The 12607-nt window shown below is 42.3% G+C and overlaps 1 protein-coding gene across 2 annotated transcripts in view; it reads right to left on the bottom strand.

Moving 5' to 3' along the window:
- The window catches only part of reck (reversion-inducing-cysteine-rich protein with kazal motifs), a 115948-nt gene that overhangs the window by 83679 nt on the left and 19662 nt on the right, over positions 1-12607 (bottom strand). The window contains exons 4-5 of one of the 2 annotated variants that reach the window (XM_052023225.1): positions 9988-10056; positions 7465-7550 (exon numbers count right to left, since the gene is read on the bottom strand). In XM_052023225.1, the coding sequence (XP_051879185.1) occupies positions 7465-7537 (73 nt within the window). In that variant the 5' untranslated portion in view covers positions 7538-7550; positions 9988-10056. The remainder of the gene's footprint in view (positions 1-7464; positions 7551-9987; positions 10057-12607) is intronic. The other variant, XM_052023226.1, reaches the window with a different exon arrangement.

Below are 12607 nucleotides of genomic sequence, written 5' to 3'. Positions count from 1 at the left end.
ACAATCTGTTGGAGGATTCAGCACGTCAAGCAGCACCTGTGGAGGGTGGGGGGGGGGGGGGGGGAGGTGGGAGAGAAGAAATGTCCATGTTTCATGTCAAAACCCTGCATCCAGACAAGAGTGGAGAGGGGAGGGAGACAACTAGAAGGACAACCTGGAAACTATAGACCAATAAGCCTAACATCTGTAATAGGTAAGTTACCAGAAGGGACTCTGAGGGATAAGATATACATGCATTTGGAAAGACAGGAGTTGATTAGGGATAGTCAGCATGAATCATGTCTCACTAATTTGAATTTTTTTGAAGAAGTAACCAAGAAAGTTGGTGAGGGCAGGGTGGTAGATGTAGTCTATATGGACTTCAGTACGGCCTTTGATAAGTGCCACATGGTAGGCTGCTATGGAAAGTTAGACTGCATGGGATCCAAGGAGAGCTAGCTAATTGGACTGGTAAATTGGTTTATTATTGTCACATGTACTGAGGTACAGTGAAAAACTTTGTTTTGCATGCCATCCATACAGATCATTTCTTTACAACAGTGCACTGAGGTTGTACAAGGGAAAACGTTAACAGAATGCAGAAAAATAATGTGTTACAGTTACAGAAAAAGTGCAGTGCAGGCAGACAATAAGGTGCAAAGCCATAATGAAGTAGATTGTGAGGTCAAGACTCCATCTTATCGTAGTAGGGGATCGTTCAATAGTCTTAAAACAGTGGGATAGAAGCTGTCCTTGAACCTGGTGGTACGTGCTTTTAGGCTTTTGTATCTTCGGCCCAATGGGGGGGGGGGGGGGGGCGGGGAGAAGAAAGAATGTCTGGGGTGGGTGGGGTCTTTGATCATGTTGGCTGCTTTACTGTGGCAGTGAGAGTATAGACAGATCCATGGAGGGGAGGTTCGCTTCCATGATGTGCTGGGCCCTGTCCACAACTCTCTGCAGTTTCTTGCAGTCTCGAGTAGAGCAGTTGCCATACCAAGACTTGATGCATCCAGATGGGATGCTTTCTATGGTGCATCGACAAAAATTGGTGAGGGTCAAAGGGGACAAGCCAAATTTCTTCCTTGATGGTAGGAAGCAGAGAGTGATGGTGGAAGACCATTTATCAGACTGGAGGCCCATGACTAGTGGTGCGACTCAGGAGCCCATTGCTATTTGTCTGTTTCAACAATCTGGATGAGAATGGACAAGGTAAAGTTTGCAGACACTGAAATAGGTGGTGTCGTAGACAGTGAATATGGTTATCAAGAATTACAGACAGATCTTGATCAGCTGGGTAAGTGGGCCGAGGAATGGCAAATGGAGTTTAATTCGGAAAAGTGCGAGGTGTTGCATTTTGGGAAGACAAATGAGGGTAGGACTTTCATAGTGAATGGTAGGGCGCTGGGGAACATTGAGGGACCTAGGAGTACAAGCACATGGTTCACTGAAACTGGCATCACAGGTAGACAGGATGGTGAAGGCAACTTTCGGCATGCTGGCCTTCATCAGTCAGGGCATTGAGTATAGAAGTTGGGACATTATGTTGCAGTTGTACAAGATGTTCATGAGGCTGCATTTAGAATATTGTTCAGTTTTGGTCACTCAGCTATAGGAAAGATGTCATTAAGCTGGAAAGAGTGCAGAAAAGATTTACAAGGATGTTGCCAAGATTTGAGAGACTGAGTTATAGAGGTTGAGCAGGCTAGGACTTTATTCATTGGAGCAAAGGAGAATGAGGGCTGATCTTATAGAAGTGTACAAGATTATGAGGGGCATAGATAGGGTGAATGCACAGTCTTTTTGCCAGGGTTGGGGATTCAAGATCTAGAGGACATAGGTTTAAGGTGAGAGAGGAGAGATTTAATAGGGACCCAGATGGTGATCCATATATGGAATGAGCTGCCAGAGGAAGTGGTTGAGACAGGTACATTAACAATGTTTGAAAAACAACACCTGGACAAGTACATAGATAGGAAAGGTTTAGAGGGATATGGGCCAAACGCGGGTAAATGGGACTAGTTTAGATGGCATCTTGGTTGGCATGGACCAGTTAGGCTGAAGGGCCTGCTCCTGTGCTCTATGATTCTAACTAGTATAATGAGAGGGGCCAGAGAAGGGAGTGAAGGACAACGGGCAGATTGAGCCAAGGAGGGGAGGGGGAGGAGTTGGGAGAGAGGCAGGTGGATGTCAGAGGGAAAACAAAAAAGGCAGGTGGAACCAGGTTGGCCGGGAGGCATGGGGAGAGAAGCAGGAAAGAGTGAAAGTGGAGACAGCTGGCAGGGTGATAAGCAGGAACACAAGTAAGGGAGGTGATAATGGGAGCCATTAGAAGAGAGGCGAAGAGCAGACAGAACCAGAATCAGAGGGGGAGCGAGGCAGTGGTTGAAATGTGTGAATAACAGGTGGATGGAACCAGGGGGAGAACAACAATAGGTGATGGTGGGCTGGGGGGGGCGGGCGGGGGGGGGGGGGGGTATGGGAAAGAAGCCACAAATGATGGGACCGGAGGAGAACTAGAGGGAGGGAGGGAGGGGGTGTGGGTGGAGGAAGAAGGGAGGGTTACCTGAACTTGGAAAATTCAATGTTCATACCATTGAGATCCCAATCTCACCTCCAGTGTGTTTTCCCATTTGCCCCGCAGTCCCCCAACCCCTGCTCCCCTCCCCGATCCTCCTCCTCTGTGTTCCTGCTTACCACCCTCCTCAATGTCTCCACCTTCACCCTTCCCTTCCCCTCACCTGGCTCCATCCGTCTCTGTTTGTCTGCATCCACCATCCATATGCCTGTCTTCCAACTCCCCCTTCCCCCACCTGGCTCAATCCGCCCATCATCCTTCATCCCTCCTTGGTCCACCACCCATCACCTCTCGCCCATCTCACTCTCCCCCCCTCCTTATACCAGCCATCTCCCCTCTCCACTCTTCGTCCTGATGCAGGGTCTTGGCCCGAAACATCGCCAATTCCTCTCCTGTCCCACCCTCCCACAGACGCTGCTCGACACACAGAGTTCCTCCAGCAGATTGTACGTTGCTTATATTTTATAATAATCTCCTTCAGGACACAAAGTTCAAGTTTGGCATTAGAATTTGAGTAATTTGATCCACAATCTGCTTAACTGGTTTAGCGTCCAGGCCAGTGCAAAGACAACAACTCCCCTCTCCTTTAAAACTAGCAGTTTATATTTTATAATTTGACTGTTTCCTTTGATCATGACATTTTAAAATAATAAATTCCTTCAGAAGATCAAAGAAATTTAAGTGCCCAGTAGATTAGAGCATGTTAGAGATCTAAAAGAAAAACAAAAAAGGAATTACAGAAGTCTCCCCTCCCTCTTCTTTGCATCTTCAAACATGCTTGTGTTCTCACTTTGCCAGTTTTGATGAAAACCGGAACATTAAATATTTTTCTCTCCCCACAGATGTTGCCAGATCTGATGAATACTTACAGCATTTTTTAAGATTAAGCATTTCGCAGTTTTGTTTTTGGTTTTTAGAGAAAAATTGGTTAGCTTAGTGTTTCAGGCAGATGACTCTCTGTTAGAACAAAGCTAGCAACATGATGTTCCAAGATAAACCAACAATTTTAAAAAAACAAACTTTGCAAATACTTTAAAAGATGTCCGTGTGAGCAAAGGGTCATTAATAATTCAGAACCATGCTTGGAAGACAGTGTGCTATTCAATGTATCTAATAAGAAATCAGTCTTATGTGCAAGTGAGTACTGCAGAAATGCTTCAATGCCAATAATGTTAACCATTTGGACCTTTTCTCCAGTGTAAACTAAAGTTTTCCTTTTGATTGCCAATTATTCTTATAAACCAAGAGATGCTATGGCAGGTACTCTTAAAAATTCCCATTCTAAACTTAATTTCTCCACATGTATATTAAAATATTTCCTACAAGAAGCCTCACCAACAGGATTTTCAGACACTTTCCTCACTTTCACCTCCAGGTTTAATATCTATTGTGTAATGCCTACCTGCAAAGTGCTTTAGGACTCGCTAATTTTAAGCAGTAAGGAATTATATAAATTCAAGTTACTACACTGAAGCCAGAGGCTCCCACTGTTAATAATAACTGACACTTTAAATAGGTTTCCCCTTGACCTCCAACCACCTTGATTCCATGTATATCTCCTAAAAGAATCTTGACTGCGCAAATTCGTAATGGTGAGATTCATGTCAATCAAGCAGGCAGACAAAGCAAACTTCAGCAAGTGAGACATACTTTGAGCCTTGACCAAATACTCAACAGTAAGTACAGTTGCTTTCAACTCAAAAATGGACCGAGGGAAAAACATTCATTTCTTAAGGAAATTTTCAAGACAAAAATATTCTGAACAGAAAAGCAAAAAACCTTTGGAACAAATGAAAGCATGGTTAAAAATAACAGTGTTTGAAGGTTTTTGAAGATTGGGGGAGGCAGCCAAGTAAGTTTCAAAGAGATAATTCCACAAGAGAATAAAAAAAACAACCAATATTCCAATGACAGGTGGGTACAATGAAATAGTGCTCAAGGACATTCTTGGTTGGAGCCAATCTACAGAGAGAAAATAAATAAATACAGGGGCACAAAGAAATAGGTCTAACAAAGAGAATTCACTTACAATAGATCAAGGGCTGTGATCTGAAAACTTGGATAATGTTCTCAATGGAAATTTGCTATCACCAATGACAGATGGAGAAACTACATGGGAGAGGGTATTAATCATGACTTTCTTGATATGATGTTATTGACAGAGCAACTACAAGCAACAATGAATAGAGCATTCTGGTCATGAAAGTATGAATCTGAGTTTTTGTAGAAATGATGCAGGGGAAAAAGACAGGTGAACAATAATTCAAAGGTGAAGAGCGTTAAGAGTGGATAAAATATGCAGTTCTAGGTTGAATACGATGTCAATGTTTGTAACTCCTGACATAAGCATCAACATAGGGAATAAGAGGATCAAGCAAGAACAAGTGGTGCAGGGAAGGTCAGAAAAGGGTGGCTTTCAAATTTGCCAACAATGGCCCGGAGGAGATGCATTCAAAACCTGACATTAGACAGGTGGTTGAGGTAGAAAAGTATTGCTGTACTCAGTTTTTAGGGAAGATCTCACTGATGGGCAGAAAGAAATGCATTTACACCACACTTTTCACATCCCTTTCAGGGAACCTTAGAGCACTTCACATCCATAAAGAGCACTCGTTGTCACATTGGAAATGCAGCGCACAGTGAGCTCCCACAGATAGCAAAGCAATAATAAGATTTTCTGGTCAACTGTTCTGGTAAAATTAACTGAATAAGCATTAGTTAGAACAGGACAATGCTCTGGTCTTCTTCAGAACAGTGACAGGATTTCAGATGGTGCATTGGCTTAACATCTTATCCAAAAGATGGCACCTCTGCAAGTACAATGCTCCCTCCCACTTCCCATCCAAACTTTGGTGTTTGAGTCTCCAGACTGATCAAAGATGCAGACTAAAAGTGATTTTGGGGGTAAAGCAATTTCGGATATTGTTGTGGTCCAGATGTACAAGGGGACAACAATGTGTGTATGGTTGATGAAAAGAGGTGGTGCGGAAATACACACTTTGGGAAACAAAGTAATCAACAGTTCCAAAGGCAGCTGAAACGTCCAGCAGGGATAACTAGCTGCTATCAAAGTTACAGGATGTTACTGCAGATCAGATTTCAGTCAATGTGGACATGATAAACCTCAGCGAGGGCTTTATACGATGACAGGTTGGATAATTGATTGGGCTTCAACAACACACTCAAGCACTATGGAGACAAAGGATAATTTGAGATTTAGGATTCATTGGAGAAAATGGAAAAGTTTTGTTTTTCACAATGGCGATGATTCCAATTTCGAATAGCAGAGTCAATGCCAAAGGTTAGTAAGATACATCAATATACCCTGAATCCTAAAAGGGAAGATAGTACATAGTAGACCAATACCCAACATCTATCTAGACTCAGAGTCATACTGCACAGAAACAAAGCTTGCAGCCCACCACATTCTTGCCAACAATCGAGTACACCTCTATACTACTCCCATTTTTCAGCACTTGGCCCGCAGTCTTCTACACCTTAGCAATTCAAGTACATACTTGTCTAAATAGTTAAATATTACAAGAATCTCTGCCTCCTTCACCCAGATTCCAACCACTTACTGATTGGTAAAATTCTTCCACAGACCCCTTCTAAACCACTACCTTAAACCCATGTCCTCAGGTTTTATACACTTCTGCTATGGGGAAATGTTTCTCACTATCTACCCTATATAGGCCTCTCAGGTTTGTATATACTTCACTCAGGTACCCTCTCAGCCTCCTCTGCTACAAGGAAAACAAACCCAGTCTATCCACTCTCCTCACAACTGAAACTCTGTCCCCAGAAACATCCTGGTGAATCTCTTCTGCTCCCTCTCCAGTGCCATCTCATCCTATAGTGTGGCGCACAGTACTCTAGAGCTGCACATAGTACTCCAGCTGTGACTTAATTAATAGTTTATATTGTTGCATCGCAACTCCTCCACTCTACCCGTCCTGATGAAGGGTCTCGGCCCGAAACGTCGACTGTTCATTTCCCTCTGTAGATGCTGCCTGACCTGCTAAGTTCCTCCAGCATTTTGTGTGGAGCATTTTCCTCACAAAATTGCAGAATGCTTCCCAGCATTTTCCTCCAGATTTCCAGCACCTGCAGTCTCTCGTGTGCTCTCTTATATTCTATGCCCCAGCTAATTAAGGCAAGTATCTTGTATGCCTTTGTCACCATCTTATCAACCTGCAGATACCTTAAGATTATCCTTCTCACTTCTGGACATCAATTTTCACGTCATCTGTGAATTTACTAATCTCACCTCCTACATTCACATCCAAATTGATGATGTACATAACAGCAAGACTCCCAGCCCTGCGGTACACCACTGATCATAGACTTCCAATTACAAAAACAATTCCCCACCATCACTCTCTGCCCTATTAGAATGCCAAATTTGGATCCAATTTGCCAACATTCCCTGGATCCCATGGACTCTAACCTTTTGGACTAGTCTCCCATGTGGCACCTTGTCAAAGGCCTTACTGAAGTTCATGTAGAATACATCAACCATACTGCCATCATTGATACATTTTGTTACCTCTTCAAAAATTTCAACCAAATTGAAACTTCTCCCTAACAAAGCCACAGTGACTAACTTTGATTAACCCCGTCTTTCCATTGCACCTTTTGTGAATCTGCCACTGCTACAATTTGCTAACATAAAATATCATTTTCTCAAAGTTCAATTGGTTCAAATAATAATTTCTGATGCAATTCCAGACCGATGACCTCCAAACAAGAGTTTAAAAATCAAAAGTAATGACAAGATAACCTTGCTTTGCAGCTTGTAGGACTTCAAACTGTGCCAATTGATGACTTATTTCCTGTGCATTTGTGAAAGATATGAATAAAGAGGAATTAATCAAAATTGAACTGCTCTGCACAAGAAAATATCGTACCTTCAGCTCCACATCTGAAGATCATCAGCACTAAAAATAGTAACGAAACTGCTAGGCTGCTGCTGTAGGCCATGAGGAAAAAGCTACTGCAAAACAAGGATACACTTGAATCAGTAATCAGCAGTTGTCATGTTTTTTTTAATATCATTGGATTAGACTGGAGTATCTAACACACACTCTCCTACCATAACACTGATAACCACAGAGCTTTGTAATGACAAGAAAATTGTATTCTGTGACAGTGCAAGAACCTAAAGCTAAAACACAGCTCTGATTGATGTGGCTTGTTTCTTTAGGTGCAGAAATTAATTACTTATGTAAATAAAATCACAATTAAGCACAAATTAGCGTTTGGTTTCTGCTTCTCAGGGGAATTTACAGGTTGACTTTGTAGCAGTTATTTTCAGGTTAAAGCTGAGGCATGCACATCGGATGCAGATGTACCAGCAAGTAGCTGCTCCCGCCTAATGATATTCGCAATGACCTTGCCCCGCTTCAGGACTAATTTCTAGCCCATCCTTATCCTTTTTCATAACACTCTTAAAACTTATGAGATTTCTGGTTACCATTTCCAAAATACTTTCCATCTGACAATCCAACCACTCCCCGAAATTAGTTACAGTACTGCCCTTCTCTAGTGGGACTACTTACGTTACTGGCTCAAAAAGCTTTCCTGGATACACTGTAAAAATTCCAGACTCTTAAGTCTTTTCACACTAAGCCGATCCCAGTTAACATTGGGGAAAATGATGTTGCCTGCCACTCTAACTCTATTATTCATACACCTCTAGTGCCAGAGACCCAGGTTCAATCCTGACCTCAGGGGCTGTCTGTATGGAGCTGTACTTTCACCCTGTGACTACATGGTTTTCCTCCAAGTGCTCCAATTTCCTCCAACGTCCCAAAGTCGAGTGGGTTGTGTGGGTAATTGGCCACTGTAAATTGCTCTAATGTGTAGGTCAGTGGTAGAATCTGGGAAGTCAAAGAGAACATGGGGAGAATAAGTAGGATGAATGTCAAATGGATCGGTGCAGACACACTGGACCAAAGGACCTGTTTCCATGCTGTCTTTCTCTACGACTCCAAAATTATCTTGCACCAATCATTAGGAGGGAATTGCTTTTTTACTTAATCATGAAATGGCAAGCCTGGTTTCCAGCATCCAATACCATTAAGCTGTGTAGGAAAAGAAGAGCAGTCAAACAGTTACAAAATGCAAGTCCAGCTTTTGCATTATTTAAATAATTTTGAGAAGATAGGTTACAAATACAGACTCCATTTAAGTGTTAAGGAAATATGTAAAATTCGCTGGCCTTCATCAATCGGGGCATTGAGTATAGGAGTTGGGACATCATGTTGCAGTTGTATACGTTGTTGGTGGGGCCACACTTGGAGCACTGTGTACAGTTTTGGTCACCCTGTTATAGGAAAGACATGGTTAAACTGAAAAGAGTGCAGAAAAGATTTACGGGGATGCTGCCAGGACTAGAGGGCCTGAGTTATAGGGAGAGGTTGGCCAGGCGAGGTCTTTATGCTTGCAGTATAGGAGAACGAAGGGTGATCTTATAGAGGTTTATAAAATCATGAGGGACATAAGTAAGATGGATGGTAGCAGTCTTTTCCCCAGGGTAGGGGAGTCCAAAACTAGGGGGCATGGATTTAGGGTGAAAGGGGAAAGATTTAAAAGGGAATTGAGGGGCAATTTTTTCATGCAGAGGGTGGCAAGTATATGGAATGAGCTGCCAGAGGAAGTGGTTGAGGCAGATACAATAATATCATTTAAGAAGCACTTGGATAGGTACATGGAGGGGCAGGGCTTGGAGGGATATGGGCTGAACACAGGAAATTGGGACTAAATGTGTCGGCACCATGGTTGGCATAGACTTGTTGGGCCGAAGGGCCTGTATCTGTGCTGTATTGATGATGACTACGATAGAATTATTCAGTCCATTAGCTCACATATACAGAAAGTTTAAGTCCTAGCTCTCCATTTTTTGTTCAAATTGTGTTTTTTCTTGTAAAAATTGTGTAAAATTTTTGTTGAATTTATGTTTTTCTTGTGAATGCTGCTTATATGATGCTTTGTGCCTGTGATGTGGCTGCAAGTAAGTTTTTCATTACACCTGTGCACACATGTACTTGTGCATATGACAATAAACTCAACTTTGACTTTCCATTCACAACAACAGAGGTAGTTTTCAGATAGATGAGGGCAAATCTGAATTTTTTTTGCTACAGAACAATTCAGCACGTTATCAAACCAACTAGGGTACTCAATGGGAAACATCAGTCCTTAATGGGTCTTGTATTTATTGCCTTTTCTATAATTTACTTCTGTCAAAATCAGGGCAAATTGTACTCAATTCTGGCTGGCAGTTCATTAAAGAACCACTGACACTAATGTCCTCCTTATAACTCAGTTTGTCTCTAATTTTTCTTCCTTTGAATTAAAATACAGCAGTCAGAGACAAGCTGAGGCTCATTTGCAGACACATCTGACCTCATGTTTTGCATTCAACTCACCACTGAGTTACGTGGTGGAGCACTGATGTAGTAACAGAGATTGCTGGAACTACTCGGGTCAGGCAGCATCTGTAGAGAGAGAAAAAGAATTACCATTTCAGTTTGAAGACCCTTCATCGGAACATTTAAAAGGGAAGGAAAACAGTTTGTGTTAAAATATAAACAGGATGGAAACAAACAAATTGTTAAAATGCACTAAACAGCAGGAGCTATTAAGAGGTGCCCAAAACTATTTTCCTTACCCAACAGTAAACTGAATAAATCTGGGAGAATAATATTGAAGTAATAGCACTCAATTCTTCACGATGCAGCGGTGACAGCAGGAAAGGCAGTTGAGAACAAATTATTGACCAGTGGAAATCAGATTGAGAAAAACAGGAGTGGAAGAAAGACCAAGAAAGATGGCACACGGTGAGGTAGAGTGGAACGCCATGGAAGTGGGCTGGGGGCTTGATTTCCAGCAACAATGCAAACAAAAGGTAGGTAAGGGATTTCCAACAACACCTTGATATGAAAATACTGGAAGAAAGCAATGGATTAAATGCTTGATTTCTTACAATATTTCAGTCTCAGCAGGCAAGGCAGCACATCAGCTGAGGAATGGAGGTTGTGGGAGCCTGCATAATAAATTGTAAGGCAAAACAAAATACACGCAGGGAAAATATTGATGGCTTGGAAAACTCATTTGAACAAATAGAAACTGGTGGTTGGAAACTAACTGCTCAGTGTCAGTATTGGGAGGACTAACTCAGCTATGTCAACCAAATAAACTTTGCACATTATATTGTGGAGCTGACCTAACTTTGCTTTCTCACCCTTTAATTTCCAAGTTTCCACAGCAATTATTAAGACTGGAATAAATAGCATTATTCAAAAATAGAAGGCAAAATGTGGGAGCTGTCAAGAGACTTTAATCATAATCTAAAAGCGAGTGTTCACACAGAAACATCTGTGGTATTTGCATATCAGTGTATTGCACATAAAGCAGATTCTGCATTAACAATGAACTACGTGCAGTAGAAAATGAGCAACTTTCTGCACATTTAAAAATGTATAACAACCAAATTAAAAGTGAGAAAGAAGGAGTTCAAGGCTAGCCTGTTCCTGTCAGAGTGAAGTGCAAGGCCGGCAGGATTAGGGTGCCCTGATTGACAAGGAATGTTAAGGTTCTGGTCAGGAAAAAGGGGGCATATGTCAGGTATACGCAGCTGGGATCAAGCAAGTCCTTTGAGGAGTACAAGGGATGTAGGAGTGCACTTAAGGAAATTAGGAGGGAAATGAGATATCTTTGGTAGTTAAGGTAAAGGAGAATCCTAATAGATTCTATAAGTAGACAATAGGTCCCCTTAAGGGTCAGTGCGGTAATCTATGTGCAGAGCCACAGAAGATGGGCAAGGTCTTAAATGAATATTTCCCATCTGTATCTGCCACGGAGAAGGACATGGAGGGACTAAAGCATATCAACATCACGGAGGTGGTGTTGATGGTCTTTAAGTACATAAAGGTGGATAAATCCCCAGGGCCTGACCAGTTGTATCCTAGGACATTGCAGGAAGAAAGGCAGGGAATGCTGGGACTCTGGCAGAGATTTTTGAACCTTCCGGGTGAGGTACCAGAAGACTGGAGGGGGCTAATGCAATGCCTTAATTTATGGAGGGCTGTGGGAACAAACCAGGAAACTACAAACCAGTGAGCCTAACATCAGTGGTGGGAAAGTTACTTGACGGGATTCTGAGGGACAGGAATTATTTGGAATTGGATAGGCAAGGACTGATTAGGGATAGTCAGCATGACTTTGTTTGTGGTAGATCATGTCCCACATATTTGAGTGAGTTGTCTTTTGAAGAGGTGACTAGGAGGATTAACAAGGGAAGGGCCACAGACGTTGTCTACGTGGACTTTAGCAAGGACTTTGACAAGGTCCTGCAAGGTAGGCTGGTCTATAAGGTTAGAAGGGTGAGATAGCAAAATGGATACAAAATTGGCTTGGTGGCAGGAGTCAGTGGGTGGTAGTGGACAGCTACTTTTCACATTGAAGAGCTATAACCAGTGGTATGCCACAAGGATTGGTGCTGGCTCCTCTGCTGTTTGTTATATATAGTAATAATCTGGAAGTGGCATGAATAGTAAATTTGCAGATGACACCAAAATTGGTGGTTAAGATGGTTGCTCAAGGTTACAACTGGATCTAGATCAACTGGGGAAGTTGGCAAGAGATTGGCTGATGGAATTGAACTCAGACAAGTGTGAAGTGATGCATTTGGGAAATTAAACCAGGCCAGGACATATACAATGAATGGCAGGGCTTTGGGGAGTGTAATTGAATGAGACCTTGGTGTACAAGTACACAGTTCCCCGAAAGTAGTGACACAAATAGACAGAGTGGTGAAGGTGGTGCATGACACATTTGCCTTCATTGACCGAGGCATTGAGTTTAGGAATTGGGACAGCACATTACAGTCATACAAATTGTTGGTTAGGGCACACTTGGAGTACTACGTGCAGTTCCGTTTACCATGCCAAAGAAAAGATGTGTTTAAGCTGGTACAGAAAAGATTCACAGGAATGTTAGCTGGACTGAAGAGCTTGAGTTAGAAGCAGAGATTGGATAGGCTGGGAC

This window comes from Pristis pectinata, chromosome 9 (assembly GCF_009764475.1).
Source record: "Pristis pectinata isolate sPriPec2 chromosome 9, sPriPec2.1.pri, whole genome shotgun sequence".
In the NCBI taxonomy this organism is placed as follows: domain Eukaryota; kingdom Metazoa; phylum Chordata; class Chondrichthyes; order Rhinopristiformes; family Pristidae; genus Pristis; species Pristis pectinata.
The sequence above is the reverse complement of the archived record's forward strand: the minus strand, read 5'-3'. Positions and strand labels throughout refer to the sequence as shown.